The sequence below is a fragment of the Cricetulus griseus genome, chromosome 3 (genome assembly GCF_003668045.3).
Source record: "Cricetulus griseus strain 17A/GY chromosome 3, alternate assembly CriGri-PICRH-1.0, whole genome shotgun sequence".
Classification (NCBI taxonomy): domain Eukaryota; kingdom Metazoa; phylum Chordata; class Mammalia; order Rodentia; family Cricetidae; genus Cricetulus; species Cricetulus griseus.
The window spans coordinates 156470399-156487532 of record NC_048596.1 but is presented as its reverse complement, the minus strand read 5'-3'; the positions used below and the strand labels follow the sequence as shown (position 1 = coordinate 156487532).

At 38.3% G+C, this 17134-nt stretch overlaps 2 protein-coding genes across 2 annotated transcripts in view; one reads left to right on the top strand and one right to left on the bottom strand.

Moving 5' to 3' along the window:
* Positions 1-9744, top strand: part of Smarca5 (SWI/SNF related, matrix associated, actin dependent regulator of chromatin, subfamily a, member 5) — a 36686-nt gene extending 26942 nt beyond the window's left edge. The window contains exons 16-24 of the mRNA XM_027404878.2: positions 177-296; positions 1088-1198; positions 1443-1556; positions 1879-2001; positions 4948-5080; positions 5215-5333; positions 5697-5909; positions 8497-8604; positions 9433-9744. Of these exons, the coding sequence (XP_027260679.1) occupies positions 177-296; positions 1088-1198; positions 1443-1556; positions 1879-2001; positions 4948-5080; positions 5215-5333; positions 5697-5909; positions 8497-8604; positions 9433-9498 (1107 nt within the window). The 3' untranslated portion in view covers positions 9499-9744. The remainder of the gene's footprint in view (positions 1-176; positions 297-1087; positions 1199-1442; positions 1557-1878; positions 2002-4947; positions 5081-5214; positions 5334-5696; positions 5910-8496; positions 8605-9432) is intronic.
* Positions 9745-13831: 4087 nt separating this feature from the next.
* Frem3 (FRAS1 related extracellular matrix 3) overlaps positions 13832-17134 on the bottom strand; it is a 62170-nt gene continuing 58867 nt past the window's right edge. The window contains 1 exon segment of the mRNA XM_035441664.1: positions 13832-14061. Coding sequence (XP_035297555.1) covers positions 13832-14061 — 230 coding nt within the window.

The following is a 17134-nucleotide window of genomic DNA, read 5'->3' as shown; positions in this document are numbered from 1 at the left end:
AGAAGAGGGCACTGGATCCCCTGGAACTGCAGCTAAATATAGTTGTGGGCTGTCTTTGAATTGAACTAGGTCCTTTGGAAGAGCAAGTGCTCTTAGCTGCCCAGCCATCTTTCTAGCCCCAAAGTCTAATCCATTTTGTTGCTTTCAAATTCAATGTGATGTTTTTTTCTTTGCAGACTGCAGAGATGAATGAAAAGCTCTCCAAGATGGGTGAAAGCTCACTTAGAAACTTTACAATGGATACAGAGTCCAGTGTGTATAACTTTGAAGGAGAAGACTACAGAGAAAAACAGAAGGTATTTATTTCAGAGTGGAATTTTGGAGTCTTGTGTCAGTTGTGAGACCTTAACAATTATTGTTGCAAGCAGCAACAATATTCCAATCTTAGGTTTTTCATAGTTTAAGTAGTGTTTTAGCTTGTAAGCTCTGATTTATTTACTTGTTTGTTTACTTATTTATTTATTTGGGGGGTCTTACTACAGCCCTGAGTGGCCACCCTTGCTTTATATTTGAGGGTGGCCTTGAAGTCTGCTAATCTCCTGCCTTTATGTCTCTACTGCTGACATTACAGATGTGTGTCACTGTGCTAGTTTTGGAGTGTTTGTAATTTAAATGATAAAGTTTCATTATATGCTGTTACTGAAAGTATTATTGTATGGGGTTATTATAACTGGGGATATTGGAAGTAAACTAAGTGGCAATAAAAAGACCACAGGCTACTTTTCTTAGAACTTGATTTGACTGGTAATTAAAATGATTCCATTTCATTAGCAATACTTGATACTGTGGAGAAATATTGGATATTCAATATAGAAGAAATATGTTACTTTTTAACTTTTAGACATATATTAAGCATAGTCTCAGAAGTTTTTCTAAGATTATTTCTGTTTTTTTCTACTTATTTGGGTTGTAGCACATGTTCTATGGTATTATAGATTCTGTCTTGTCTTTTAGCTACATAGTATAAGAAATACTGTAGTCCTTACCTTTATAGAGCAATATTTTGTCATTATCTTTTTATTTATAAATCACTAGATAATTTATTGCAGTGTATAATGAAATTAATGAATTATTTCCTACGTCCTAGATTGCATTCACAGAGTGGATTGAACCACCTAAACGAGAAAGGAAAGCCAACTATGCTGTTGATGCGTATTTCAGGGAAGCACTCCGTGTCAGTGAACCTAAAGCACCCAAGGTAGAGTGACACAGCATGGGAATAGTGAAATATCTTGTAAAAAAACAAAAGAAAATTGGGAATCATATTTTGTGTGACTTGAATTTGTCTAAATTTTGGCTAATGTCAGTTCATTTTCATTAAAAGGTGAATTCTGTTCCTTGGAGAATTGGCTATCATGGTTTAGGAAAAGACAGTATGGGTGTGTGTGTGTTTGCATTTTTTTGTTTTTTTAATGGACAATACTGTTTTTATTTTTCCTTAGGCACCTAGACCTCCGAAACAGCCAAATGTTCAGGATTTCCAGTTCTTTCCTCCACGTTTATTTGAATTACTGGAAAAAGAAATTCTGTATTACAGGAAAACCATTGGGTACAAGGTGATTGAAATTCTTCTCTAAATGTTTTCTCCTCAGAAACCACAAGGGCACAGCTACTTACTGACATTTGTTTAACCAGGAGAGCCTAGTAGGAAATACTGTTATTTGCTGTACTCTAGTTTTATGTATTTAGTATATGAACTTTGTGAGCTTTCACTGAAAAGAAAAAATTTCATGAGCAACACTTATTAAAGTAACATTGGAAATCAGTATGTTTAATATCATGGGTATACTGAAAATGTGAAATGTTAATTTGTTAAGAATTTAGTCTGTTAAGCTCCTTAAAATTTCCTAATTGATGGCATTGGAAAACATCTGTTAGGTGCCTCGGAGTCCTGACCTACCTAATGCAGCACAGGCACAGAAAGAAGAACAACTTAAAATTGATGAAGCAGAGCCCCTTAATGATGAGGAGCTAGAGGAAAAAGAAAAGCTTCTGACACAGGTATAACCTTGGATTACACAGTTATGTTGTGCAGTACTGTTTGGGGTGTGTTGAGACATACATAGTGCAAATTGCTGCTTTCAAAGAATAAATAGGGGGCTGACAGTATAACCCAGCACTGAAATGCTTCCCTAGCATATATGGTATTCTTCGTCCAATCTCCAGCACTATGAAGAAGTAAGAGGGAGGGTAACAAAATAAGGAAATTTGAACACATACTGCATTTTGATTTTCATTACTAGTTGAGGTTAAAAATACGTAATCCGGTAGAGTTAGTATTCTTTAGAACTTATTTTCAGTATTGGTAGTTTTCTGTGAGCTCCATACTTGCAAGTTACCTCAATTACAAATTTCTATTTGATACTTAATTAAAAACACTTTTAAAATCTTATATATTCATTTTAAAATTTTATATATTCACTGTACTTGATACTATGCTACATAAGGATACTTTTACAGCACCAACTATACATCATATGTTGGGCATACTCTTTCCCATATACCTCCCACCCTCCCCTTTCTCTTTCCGCCCTTGCTAGTAGTCCTCTTTGTTCCTTTCCCTCTTCTGCGTTCATGTCATATAGACATGAATATTTTAAGTGTCTGTAAAATCTAGATGCAACAAATGAGAGAATACATACAGTGTCTGGTGTTGGCTTCATTCACTTAGTAAGATTATCTCCAGTTGCATCCATATTTCTGTAAACAATGTAACTATTATTTAGGCTGAAAAAATTCCTCACACTGCTTGTTTTATATTTTCATTATTTCTGTAGTTGGTCCTGTAACTAGCTCTTGAACAATTGCCGAGTACAAGTATCTCAGATACATTGGACTGCCATACGGGGGCTGGAGAGATGGCTCAGAGGTCACAACATTTGTTCTTGTAGAGAACCAAGGTTTGATTCACAGCTCCCACATGGCCACTCACAAACATCCGCAACTCCAATTCCAGGATACATATGATATAGACATACATTTGTGCAAAAACACTTATATACATAACATTAAGTAAATAAGTCTTAAAAACATGCTATATTGACTTCTGTAGTGGCAGGACTAGTTTAAATTCCCACCAGCAGCATATAATGGTTCCTTTTTGTTCACATCCTTCGAAATATTTGATACTTCTTCATGATTGCCATTCTGATGCGAAATAAAATTACAATTTCATTTTAGTTTGTATTTCTCTGATGGCTAGTAAAGTTGGATAGTTTATGTATGTTCATTATCCATTTATATTGATATATATATGTTCATTAGTCATTTATATCATCTTCTGTAAGCAGTTTATTTCCTTATCCCATTATGTAATAGGGTTCTTTGAGTTTGGGGGTTTAATTATTTTGAGTTCTTTGTATATTCTAGTTCTTAGTCCTCTGTCAGATGTATTCTGCTTAATATTTTTATAATGTTCTTTGGGATTCAAACCTTTGAGAGTCTGGTCTTATATTTTTGGTTGTGAACCTAGCTTTAACGGTTGAGCCATCTCTCCAGCTTTGAGAGTAGGTCTTTAACCTGCTCTTTTTGAAAATTAAATTTATTATTTGACAATCTCATACACACACATACTGCATTCTGACAACTCTTACTTCCAACAGCTCTCTCTAATCCTTTCTACCATTGTCAAACCCTACCCCAGCCCCATTGTTGTGACCCACTTATCTGTCTGTGTGGGTGTAGCTGTGGAACATGGTGTTCTCACCAGTGGCTGCACAGCCGAACACATCTGCTCCCCTTGTCTTAGCATGTATAAATAGCCAACTATTTCCCAGTGATGGGTAGAGCTCTATGAGCTCCTCTTCTATCCGTTTCTTAACACCAACAGGTTCAGTCTTGTGCAGGGTTAGTGCAAACAGCTGCAACTGCCATTGTTTGTGAATCTCATGGCCTAGCATTTCACAGCTCTCTTCTTTGTCATCTGGCTTTTACATCCTTCTGTTCCCATTTCTGTGATACTCCCTGTAGTACTATAGCACTTTGGGCACTGTGTAGGCCAGCCAACAGGGAGGAAGCTTCCAGTTAAGTTCCAGCTTGAGTCCTCCAGGTCTTGTAACCAAATTGTGTGCTATCTTCAGCAATAGGTTATCATCATCTAGTTCTGGAGGGCAACCAGGAACAATTGCAATAGCCTGTGTTATTTCTGGGTTTCTGAGCCTTCTTAACCAACTTTTATAGGGAGGTATCACACATTTGGCAATGGGGGAGTTTTGTTTGATCGCCATGACTTCTGAGATCAGCATTTTTCACTCATGTAGAATACCTTTGTGTCGATGCTTTAAAAACACTACAGTTATGTACTCTTTGTTCATGTGTGTGGACACCTTGATGGAGTCCGTTCTTTTTACTATGCAGATTCTGGGGATTTAATTCAAATCATCAAGCTTGGCTGCAGGGACCTTTTCATGTTGTACCATGTCACTGACTTCAATACAGTTGCATAGGATGTAGCATGGGGAGTAGTAGGTTCCGTATGTCTTCTTATACCCTTAGTTTTGATTAACCCTCTCCCTCCTGTTTCTCCTTTCTCCTGCCCCCCCCCTTTTCCCATTTCATCCTAACCACAATATCCCCACGCCCCTTAACTTCGTATGTTCTATCTTTTAAGCACTGTTGTTTCTTGCATGTTTCTACTTGCTCCTTTTTAATATTTATTAACTTTTCCTCCCAAATGTCTAATAATATTTCAAAACTAAAAAAATAGTGTCATTGAACCTTTTCATGTAATGTTCCTTACTGTTTCCATTTAGAGTTAGTTGCTCAGGTTTCTGAGAAATATATAATGTACTGGTAAAAGTGTGTACATGAAAAGTTAACCACTCCAAAACTCTTAGTTAAGATAAAGTAACATTTTTTTCTGTAATACCAAATTTATTTGTAAGTATAGTAGCATTGTTTTCTAAGTTTTATGTACTGTGATTAAATATTTTGCTTATTGCTGTTTAGGGGTTTACTAATTGGAATAAGAGAGACTTTAATCAGTTTATCAAAGCTAATGAGAAGTGGGGTCGTGATGATATTGAAAATATAGCCAGAGAAGTAGAAGGAAAAACTCCAGAGGAAGTCATTGAATACTCAGGTAATACTTCACTATTTTAAAAGAGGAATGTTAGCACTCTTTGAGAGTTGAGTAGAGGTTTTTGGAAGCTTCCTGTTTTCTTTCTTATGTTTTCCCCCCCTTTCTTCCATTTATTTTAATTTATATGCTTACAGCTGTGTTTTGGGAAAGATGCAATGAGCTCCAGGACATAGAGAAGATTATGGCTCAGATTGAAAGGGGAGAGGCAAGAATTCAAAGAAGAATAAGTATCAAGAAAGCACTAGATACAAAGGTATTTTGTATATTCATAAGTACAGTAGATAGTATAACTCCAATTTGAATATGAGATAACCATGTTAAAGGAAAAAAATTACTGTTTAAAATTAAACTTCCTAAAAACAAAACATAACTTTTGTTAACATAGTTTAAAGGTGCTGGACTCAGCTTCTGCCTAAGTCATGTCAGGAAGGTTAGACCTCATTTTCTCTCAGTAACAATAGTGGAAAACTATAAAGTACTATAAGACAACGGGCAGAAGAGGCTCCCTAAATGGAAATACATTTATGGTTAATTATAATAAGGCTGGAGTAAGTTTGAAGTGTGGATTACATAGGACTTGTATTTCATCTCATATATTTAAATACAACTTTTATAGATTGGAAGGTACAAAGCTCCCTTTCATCAGCTAAGAATATCATATGGTACTAACAAAGGGAAAAACTACACCGAAGAAGAGGACCGTTTTCTCATTTGTATGCTGCACAAGCTTGGATTTGACAAGGAAAACGTTTATGATGAGTTACGGCAATGTATTCGAAACTCCCCTCAGTTCAGATTTGATTGGTTTCTCAAGTCCAGAACTGCAATGGTGAGTATCCAGGGTTTTTTCTGTAAGGCAGCAGGGTTCAGAATAAGTATAGTCAGTATTTGTTAATTTCTAAAAACACCCCTGAAGTAGAATTTTATTTAGTTTCAGAAATTAAATAATTTCCTCTATTTTTCTCAGCCAGTTTGAAAATTTAGAGGTAATTTGAAAAGGCTTGATGATTCACACCTTTAATCCCAGCACTGGGAGGGCCGAGGCAAGTGGATCTCAATGAGTTTCAGGACAGCCAGAGCTGTTACCCAGAGAAACTCTGTCTTGAGCCATGCCTCTCCCTTAAAAAAAAGAAAGCTGTCCCCTTTAATATTTTATATTTTAATATTGCTTTATACAATAGTATTAGCTTTTGCTACTAGTTTTAGTTGTTCTAAATAAGGAGAAAAGTTACCATCAAGTTCACCTTCTGAACATGATGACTTTTGGGTTTGTAAGTAGACAGAGTTCTGTAGAGAAAAATGTTCTTCAGGCATCTGTCTGCCCATTAGGATGCTGAATCTAGGTTCTTTTAAATGGCTGATTGGTATTCTTTATACTGACGAAGACAAGATTTAGTTTGTAGTCCTGTCAGACTGTTTCTAACAAGAGGTATTCATTTCTAACAATCTCAAATCAGATTTCAAGAAAAGCTTTGGATTGCTCCTTTTCTTCTATATTTCACCTCTGACCTTTGTTTATTGGAGTAATGAAAGTACAAAGATTGAGTAGTCTTAAGTTTAAATATACAGCAGTTGGCAAAGTATATGCATTTGAATATCTTGCTAAATACATAGCCATGGATGGTTTGTGGTATTTTCACAATTTACCACTGAAAAATACATTTTTTTCACTAGATACAAAAAGGACTGCAGTTTATGCATCTGTAATATAAGTGTATAGTTGGTTGAAAGATTTCAGCTGATAATAAAGTCTCCTATGGTTCTTTTATGTGAGGTATTGTTTTCACATAGTTAGTAGGAGTAATCTTGTAGTAATAGTAATGAGATAGTGTCACATACCACATAAACCGGTTCTGAAACTGCCTTATTTCCTAATATGCATATGTTAAGGTACACAAAATAGTCAAATATATATAGGCTTTTGTGATGAATAGTTGAGGCATAATCTTGCCCAGGAGTTTAAAGGATTCAGTGTGCATCAGTGTGTGCTGTAGTGCACCTATCAAAAACTGTGTGCAGCAAGCAGAGTGGTCGATGTGCTGCATGGTACTTACTGTTTAAAGGAAACACAACTTTGTTATTGCCTTCTACCTCTGTTGTTGGAAGTAATACTAAGCCATGGATGGAGTTCCTACCAAGTAGTTTAGAAGTATTATTATTACTTTGTTTTTCAATACAGGGTTTCTTTGTCTAGCCTTAGCTGTCCTGGTAGACCAGGCTGGCCTGGAACTCAAAGAGATCCATCCACCTGCCTCTGCCTCCTGAGTGCTGGGATTAAAGGCATGCCAGCACCATCTGACATTCAGAATTATTTGTACTGTGGTTGTCTGTGTAGAAGTTTTACTTACATATAAGAGACTAAACAAACAAACAAACCATGTTTGTTCTGTAAGGAAATGAGCTGCTAGCAAACAGTGATGCAAATGGATTTTACCTCACTGAGTAGTACATAGATTGGTAGAGAAAGGAGGTAGACAAAACTCATTATGAACTTCATAGCTGTGTGTGTATCACTGCTATCAACTAAGATGCTAATGCTTTTAAAGAAAAGACTGATTTTCGTCTCTTAAGTTCTAGGTACTTTTGTTTTTGAATTCTGTATGTTAACCTTTAAATATAAGTAGTCCAGAGTTCCTGAGCTTTGAGTAGTTTTTGTATATGTTGATGTTCATTGTCACTGTGTTAGTACCTAAATGATCAATAGATTAATGGTGTGTGGAGAGTATACATTAGTATGGAGCTTTACTATTTACCTGTCTATTGGCAGATACACTGAGCTACATCCCCAGCCATATGTTAGTGCAGCTTTAAAGAATCAAGTATAAACACTAAATATTTGCTCTTTGTATCCTCATAGCATGGTCTGTGAGTAAAAAATAATTTCGTTTTGCTTGTTTTTATTAGTCTATTAGAATATATGGGTGTTTTTTTTTTTTTTGTTTTGTTTTTTTTTTTTTTTTTTTGGTTTTTCGAGACAGGGTTTCTCTGTAGCTTTGGAACCTATCCTGGCACTCGCCCTGGAGACCAGGGTGGCCTCGAACTCACAGAGATCCACCTGCCTCTGCCTCCCTAGTACTGGGATTAAAGGCATGTGCCACCAATGCCCGGTCCTGTATGGGTGATTTTTATATTTGTTAAAACATCTCTATTTAGACATTGAAGTCCTGACAATATGTAGTTTGGGGGCTGGAGAGATGGCTCAGAGGTTAAGAGCACTGGCTGCTCTTCCAGAGGTCCTGAGTTCAATTCCCAGCTCCCAGCAACCACATGGTGGCTCACAAACATCTGTAATGAGACCTGGTGCCCTCTTCTGGTGTGCAGATATACATGGAAGCAGAATGTTATATACATAATAAAATCTTTTTAAAAAAATGTAGTTTGAAATAACAAATTTACTGTGTATGTTTACAATTTAGGAGCTCCAGAGGAGGTGCAATACCTTAATTACTTTGATTGAAAGAGAAAATATGGAACTAGAAGAAAAGGAGAAGGCAGAGAAAAAGAAAAGAGGACCAAAGCCTTCAGTAAGTATTCATGAAAATATAAAACATAGATTGTGTGAATGATGCAGGTAGGTAGGTAGGTGTGTGTGTGTGTGTGTGTGTGTTATGCAAATATGTGTGTGTGTGGTAGTAGTTTGTGAGGCAGAGGTTGACAATCACGTGCCACCTTATTCTTTGAGACAAGATGGAGCTTGCCATCTTGGTTAGACTATCTGTTCTATGCTCCTCAGCCCCCAGCCCCCATACCCTCATCTGATGGGGTTGTCTGGGTTTCACTGGGGTTTGTGGCTAAGAACTCAGGTCCACATGCTTTCATAACAAGCAGTTTACCCACTAGCCATCTCTCCAGAAAACCCACCACTACTACCCTGTGAAGTATTTGAGCACTGTCAGCACTTCTTGTGTTAGGTTTGTCTTTTTTCTTTGTGAGTAATAAATACATTGAGTCACCTGGAAATAGAAACTGAATTTGATGCACTACATATGGAAAAACATGTTTTCTGATTGCCAAGAGTACACCTTCTCCTTAGTTTAGGAGACTGAGGAATATTAGGAAAACAAAAGCTTTACAAGTGCAATGGTTGTCTTCTGAGCTTTGATTCACTGTCTTAGTAATGTGTTCACAATTTGAATGTATTCAGGAGGAAGCAGGTATCTTGTTACTAATAATGGTAAAATATTTGGAGATTTGATAGTGGTTTGAAAGATTGGTTGTGGAGCCCTGAAGAAAAGTCGTGTACTGTCGGGTCATGTTTGTTACACTAATGTGCTGCAACATGTATGGAAATGTATTTAATGTCCATATTAGTTGAATCTTGTCATGAGAACTAATTGTTGTGTTTGTTATAGACACAGAAACGTAAAATGGATGGTGCCCCTGATGGTCGAGGAAGAAAGAAGAAGCTGAAACTATGAACGTATATTGGTCTTATAATCACTAAGCTAGTAGTTCTTTAATTTACGGGTCTTCATAAGATGTGCTGTACAGTGCTCAACTGTTATGTCATTCAAAGACATCAGCTCCATCTGCTTACTGAGCTAGAAACATAGGATGTAGTTTCACTTTTTTAAATGCAACAGCTGTGCTGAAATTTTTTTATCATTAACACTTGAAGTAATAAAACAGGCTTCATTTATTAATAAATGTTTCATTTGATTTATTTTTCTATTAGTTTCATTTGTGAAGATTGTGGCTTTTTATTGGCTACGACATTAGCTCTTGTATGGCTTTAAAACAAGCAAACAAGTAAAAAAAAAAAATACAAAGACCATTTGTCCCTTCAAGTCTCCACTTACTTTTGTAATAATTTTACTTCACATTCTCTGCCTTTGATTTCTTCTTCTTCTTTTTTTTCCTGTAGTACTATTGAGTCTCATCTAGAAAGTTTGTGTAAATTTCATTCTTGCTGGTTATAGAATGGGGAAAGGCAAAACAAGTTATAATGATGTCTATGCATATTCTGTTACACTTTGCGTTCCTAGGGCTCTGAAGTGAATGTGCTCTGTTCGTTGGATGAGTGACCTTTTTAGTAGTATAGCCAAAGACAGTATTTTCTGGTTCTTGAAGGTGTTGTATTTTGTAGCAGGATTTTTTTCTTTTAAAGTATTTGGTTAATATTTTGATAAACGGCCTGTAGCAGCCACAACTTAGAAAGATAATGTCAGAAGTAAGGTGATTTTTTTTTTTCTTTTAAATTTGAATGACCCAGCCATAATGAGGTGTGACTCTTGTCATATTGTTACAATACTAATAGAATGTACCCTCTCAGTTTATAGTATTTTTGAGTTTTTAGAGTAAATGAAAATTTTATTTTATTATATTTTAAAATAACTTCTAAGTCTTAGTAGCAAGATGGAGTGTAATTCCAGTTTTTATTTTCTATGGAATAGACTTGCTAACTGGAGACCCTGAAGCAGGAATACCCAGAGGCCTTTATGTGCTACACATCATTTGTATAAAGTTTTATATGTGCAAATTGGGTACATAAGCAGTTCTCCATTTTTCTAAGGGAATGCAATAAATGTAGCATCGTGAATAAATATAACTTTTATAACCCTTAAAGTGGTCTTTTCTTTCCATCTCTTTGAATGTTCTTCCTTATTTAACTTCAACCTTTTTCCCTTAAGAGGTAGTCTGTTTTTCTTAGATCTCTTCCTCTGTAACTTAGTTTTCCTCTGCGTACATCCCTGAAAAGTCTGCTTTCTGTACTGTGATTGCCTGGTTGTCTTAAATGTAGGGCTACTGGTGTGTGTGTCGTGCTTTTGGACTACGGGGTTTTGTAATTTGAGTTTTTTTTTTTTCTGCTTTCCCAAAGTTGATTACTACTGAGACTAGATGTGGTTTCATTTTGGAAGAAATGATTGAAAAAAAAAGATTGAAGAAAACTATTAAAGGTCACAACGTGAGGTTTGAAAGTGAAGAGAAATTTGGAGGTGCTCTATAGTGGAAGAGCGCTGAGCATGATGTATCTGTTGAGATAAGTTAAAAAAAACTGTGGAAGGTACTAGCCAAATTTAGCATTGTGATTTACCAGTGCTGGAGGTTTGCTCTAGGACCCGTTTGGATAGCACCCCACACTCCTCTGGAAGGAAGGAAAGACTGCTATAACCCTGAACTATCCCTCTGACTTAAAAGAGGAATTGATGAAGACAGAACAGGAAGCCACACCGAAGACTGGTACAGTGGTAGTGGTGCCCAAGGCAAAACTAGAGCGCCAGCAGTCTGTTCCCCACAGAAGTATAAAGAATGGCATTACTGGGAAAATAATACTGTGCTAGCAATGAAATGCAATATAAGCGTTAATTTTAAAATGACATAAAATAATAATGTAAAAATATCTATTGCTATCCTTTTACTTGAGAGTACATTGTAATAAAATTTTAACTTTGCTTAATTTAATGGCTGTCATACTGCACACTTATAATCCCAGCACTCAGGAATCTGGTGAATTTGAGGCCAGCCTGGGCTACAGAGACCCTGCTTGTTAGTATATATTTTTTTAAGATTTTATTTATTATATATACAACATTCTGCCTCCATGTGTGCCTGCAGGCCAGAAGAGGGCACCAGATCTCATAACAGATGGTTGTGAGCCACCATGTGGTTGCTGGGAATTGAACTCAGGACCTCTGGAAGAGCAGCCAGTGCTCTTAACTTCTGAGCCATCTCTCCAGCCCTTGTTAGTGTATTTTAAATAACTGTTCTTTCAAATAAAATCCATTGCATAGTTTAACGTTCCATGTTGACAGTATTTTAAAATTAGTTATATGTTAACTTTTTTCCTTTTAGAGATCTGTTGTCCTCAGAGTAGTAAGAGGTTCAGATAAAATAACAGTTTGGGGAACATTTGTAATTCCCATTTCTGAGAAGCTGCTAACTCTTAGTGCTTGACAGTCCCCTGTTCAGTGTTTCTCTACAGTAATAAGCTCTGTAAGTAGAATCAAGGTTTAGAAAATGGAAAAGCATGGTATTTACAGGTAAAACTGTATACTTGCTTCGGGAATATAGTTTACTCTGACTTTTAAAGGAAGGAGCTTGCAGCATGAATACTGCAGTATATGTGGATCTAAAATACTGGTGCCTGGGCCCTCCCACAGATCTGGGCAGCATTGAGGAATGATAGACAGTCGCTGAAACTTGGCAACTAAAACAGTTGAGCTCTACTGTCTTCATGCTTGTCTTTTCTGAAGCCATCCGCTGGTAAGAAGCCAGGCATCACTCAGCACTACAAGTTGAGTTGATGAAGTGTCACCCCAAGTTTGATATTTTGACACTTTCTTCTGGACCTACACTGACATACTCTAAGACTTTCATCTAGGTGCTGGTAAGAAAGGCAAACTTGGGACTAGTGCTGAACAGGATCACTACTGCACCAAGATCTTCAGTGTGTAGTAGAATTGGAAAAGCAATGTTTCAAAGTATTTCATAAAAGGAAAATGAAACCTTAATGGCCACATAGCAGCAGCATTATTAGTGCCATTATTATCAAGAGCAGACATCCTCAGTAAGGCTTTACTTTTTTTTTCTTTTCCTATGCTGAACCACCAAGCTGTAACATTATCAGGAGGCCTACCAGTGTTTCCAGGCTGATCTTGAGCCTTCTCCTTCAGCCTCCCCTAGCTGTGACCCTGGGTGCAAACCAGTGCATGAACACAGATTGAAGGAAGGAAGGTTATGTTTTTCAGATAATTTTTCTTCTATGTATATAGACCAGGCAGGTCTGTAACTTGTACCTACCAAGGGCTGAGATTACAGGCACGCTCCATTGTACCTGATCTTTAAATTGTTAAATGTTAGCATTTAAGTCATGAAAAGCCCAACTACTTTAGAGCTGTGTTTCTTTAGGCACTAGGGTTGTCCATGGCAATGCAGGAGAGTGTAGAATCACTAGTGTGGTTGGCATGCATAGGCTCTGGTACCAGTCTCCAACAGCCTTAAAAGTAAATCACAGGTTGTTCAGAAGTTTGTGGGTTACAGGCATGTTAAAGTTGAGATGCCATCATTTAGAACGATTCAGTATACCCATGATTGGATAGTATTCCATTTAAATGGAATGGATGTAACAATTGATTTTTCCTGCTCAATTTTTTCTTTTTCTTTTTCTTTTTTTTTTTTTTTCTTTTGGTTTTTTGAGACAGGGTTTCTCTGTGTAGCTTTGTAGTCCAGGCTGGCCTTGAGCCCACAGAGATCCGCCTGCCTCTGCCTCCCAAATGCTGGGATTAAAGGCGTGTATCACCTCTGCCCAGCTCCTGCTCAAATTTACAAATCTATAATGTATCAGACAAAGGAAGGGTGCTGAACATTGAGTGATTCTGGATAATTAAATGATGGTTCATATGCTAGCTAGTTTGTATCAGCTTGACATAGCCTAGTGTAACCTAGGAAGAGTTTTAAACTAAATGTTTGTATTGTGTGTGCACAAGTGTGTGTGTGTGTGTAAGAGAGAGAAGGTGTCTTATGTTCCTTGACATCCAATGTCAACTGGTAAAGAGAGAGTTGATTTAATTGGTGACACTGGGTTTTACTGGCCTTAGAAACAAATGAAACAGAAAAAGTAACACTTTTTTTTATTGGTTCAATCATTTCTTTGTATACATATTTCTATCTCCATGTAGTCACATAAACTATTTGCACAAAAACAGTGACAGTACAATACCGTTGTTACTCCAGAGTTGCTAAGCTCTGGAATGGTACATCTTCACTCTGTGGTTCATATACATCTAGACTACTGTTTGTCTCTTCAAAGAACTACAAGCACTTTGCTTGGTAGTTGGTGATGTCGTCATTGATGACAATAGTGGTTTTATTTGGTTCTCCAAGCACTGCACCTGTAGGCATCTGGAGAAGTAATTCATACTTCTCTGGACCCTCAAAGGCAGGCTGACACAGGTCATCAAGGATTGTCACTCGGAGTCTCTGCACGATTACTCCTGGGCTAAAGTGCAGATTTTGGCTGACACCAATGTAGTCTGTTCCAGCTGGGGTGGGGAGGAGAGAAAAGACAATGAGACTGGGTTTCATTATGTAAGTGATGAGAGCTGCCATCCACTCCCAATGCTCTCTACTCAGCATCACCAGCATCAAGATTGCAGTGGATTTCGGAATCTATGTTCTAACAAGTGTTGGGTAGTTTCTCATCACACGTCTGTGTGCCACCCTTGTCAGACCAAGCACATCATCACCTTTTCCTAACTTCACAGAGACTCCACTCATTACATGGAAGAAGGTGGCTTACATTGGAAGTAAAAGAATTTGCCCTTTAAGATTGCATCTTGAAGGTAACTGTTAAAAGGTTTTATTTGATGAGGCTCTATTTCTCTGGTTCAGTCTTGCAACATCCCAATTCAGTTTTACTCAGCCATGGAGTTTCTGCCATTCTGCTTGTTTTATCAGCCATTTTTGCAGGCTGGCACACCCGGCCATTTAGATTCTCGGTTATTATTTATTTTGAAAGACATCTAATATGACAGAGCAATGATAATGGAATAAGGTAGAAACCCCTATACATAAATATATAAATACCTAGAGGAGAACTTACATTATCATAGGAGCTCTCTCCAGAAAATAGTTACAATAGTTAAAGCTAACTTTATAGTAGAGGAACCTAGTAAATACCACTTGAACAGACGATGAGCTAGATCACCAGAATCGGACAGAATGCAGTGAGAACACAGCACCGTCCCTGGGATATTCCTGCTGAAGACATATCATTTCAGTCTAACCATGAGGAAACCAAGCAAATCTTCCAGAACAAGTTGATGAGGGTTAGGAAAGGAGAAAGGTGTGGGGTGGGTGGAGACACTAGGGAGATGGCTCAGTCAGCCAGGGGGATTCAGTGGAAAGGGATCGAGAGATGCTTTCATCCCCTTCCTATAAAGTATTTGACCAAAGCGCCTTAGGCCAGAAAGGTTTTCTTTCAGCTCACAGTCCATCATTGCAGAGCTCAAGGAACCTAAAACCGATCCCATGGGCAAGGGCAGAGAGGGTATGGAACATGCTCATTTTCCCCCTAATCCAGGAACAGTGCCACCCACTTTTAGGCTGTGACAATCCTTCATTGAAACCCTTCCCAGGTGATCCGGCAGTCTGAAGTTGATAACTGAAACTAACCATTGCAGTCACAAAACCTAATACCAGCTTCTGGCATCAGAGAGAAGGGGTGGGGTGGGGAGGAGGAACTGCACTACATTGTTAGAAATTAAAGAGGGGCAGGAGAGATGACTCAGCAGCTAACAACACTGGCTGCTCTTCCCGGAGACCTGGGTTCCATTCCCAGCAACCACATGCCTGCTCACACTCATCTTCAACTCCAGTCCCCAGGGGGCACCAAGCCTGCACACGGTACACACGCAATCAGAACATCCATGCATAAACCAATAAAGAAATTAAAGCAGATCTGACAAATATAAGGTGGGATTTTGGATTGGATTAGTTGTGATTAGAGGAGCGCTGGCAGAGCTTAACCTGAGGATTAGGTTATAGAAATATGTCAAGTTTGTTTCCTGGTTTGATGTCTGTGTTGTAGCTCTGTGAGGGAATGTATCTGCAGGAATTACATTTTGAGTTTTTGGAGTGGTGATTCTAAATTTACTGGCAACTTTTCAGTGGTTGGGGAAAATGTCTTGTGGCACTTGTTGCTCTTCTGTCAGTTGGAGATTGTCTCAAAAATTTTTTGAGAAGCATTAAATAAATGATGGGTATTAATAGGAACTATACAACTGCTGTGAGAATCGAGAAGGCAGGGGAGGACAAGAAAGGGCTTTGTGCCCTAGTACTTGGTCACATCCTAGATCATTGCTTCATTGCATACATTAGTCAAACTCCTGTGGGCTCAGTGTCTCCAACTGCAAATGCAGGTGTTTACAGCTGCCAGCAAGGCCACTGTGAGGAGTGAAAATAAAATAGCAGCCAAGGCAGCACAATATCTGGCGAATACTGGGCACAGAATGAGTGTAGAGTGACAATTACAATCATGCATTTTTTCTTTATTCTTTTTTTCATATATTATTACATCCTGTCTGCAGTTTCCTCTCCTTCCTGTCTTCCCAGTCTCTTTCTCACACCTCCCCTCTGCTGCCCTCCTCCTCCTCTCTCCTCCCTCTCCCTCCCTCCCTCCCTTCCTCCCTCCCTCCCTCCCTTCCTGTCTTTCTTTCTTTCTTTCTTTCTTTCTTTCTTTCTTTCTTTCTTTCTTTCTTTCTTTCTTTCTTTTTTTCTTTTTTTTGAAACAGGGTTTCTCTGTAGCTTTGGAGCCTGTCCTGGAACTCACTCTGTAGACCATGTTGGCCTTGAACTCAGAGTCCACCTACCTCTGCCTCCCAAGTGCTGGGATCAAAGATGTGCACAACCACCGCCCAGCCGCCTCCTCCTTTCCCTTCAGAAAAGGTCAGGCCTCCCAGGGATATCAAGGAAACATGGCATATCAAGTTACAATAAGACTAGGAATATCTCTTCACATTAAGCCTGGACAAGGCAACTCAGTAGAAGGAAAAGGCTCTCAAAGGCAAAAGAGTCAGAGACACCCCCACACCCACTATTAGGAGTCCCACAAGAACACCAAGCTACATAACCATACCATATATGCAGAGGACCTAGATCAGACCGTTACAGGCTCCATGATTGTCAATTCAGTCTCTGTGAGCCCTTATGAGCCCTGCATAGTTGATTCTGTGGGTTGTGTTCTTGTGGTGTCCTTGACCGACCCCTCTGGCTGCTACAATCCTTCCTCCGACTCTTCCTCAGGATTTCCCAAGCTGGCTGTGTCTTTCTGCGTCTGCTCCCATCAGTTGTGGGATAAGCCTCTCTGATGATGACAATCATGCACTCTAAACACAACTGTAAAATGAGTGTTACTTCCTGAGCAGATACTGCCCATTTGCTAGGTCTGAGTTGTTCTCTCTGTGTTTTTCTTGTTTAGACACATGAATCACTACCCCAAGAACCGTCAGTTCTAGGCCACTCCAGCTCCAAAGTGGCAGTACTTTTGTGCAAAGGGATTTACCAAAAGGAATTTAAATATCTCCTCCAAATTATAAGCCAGAGTCCAGTGAACCA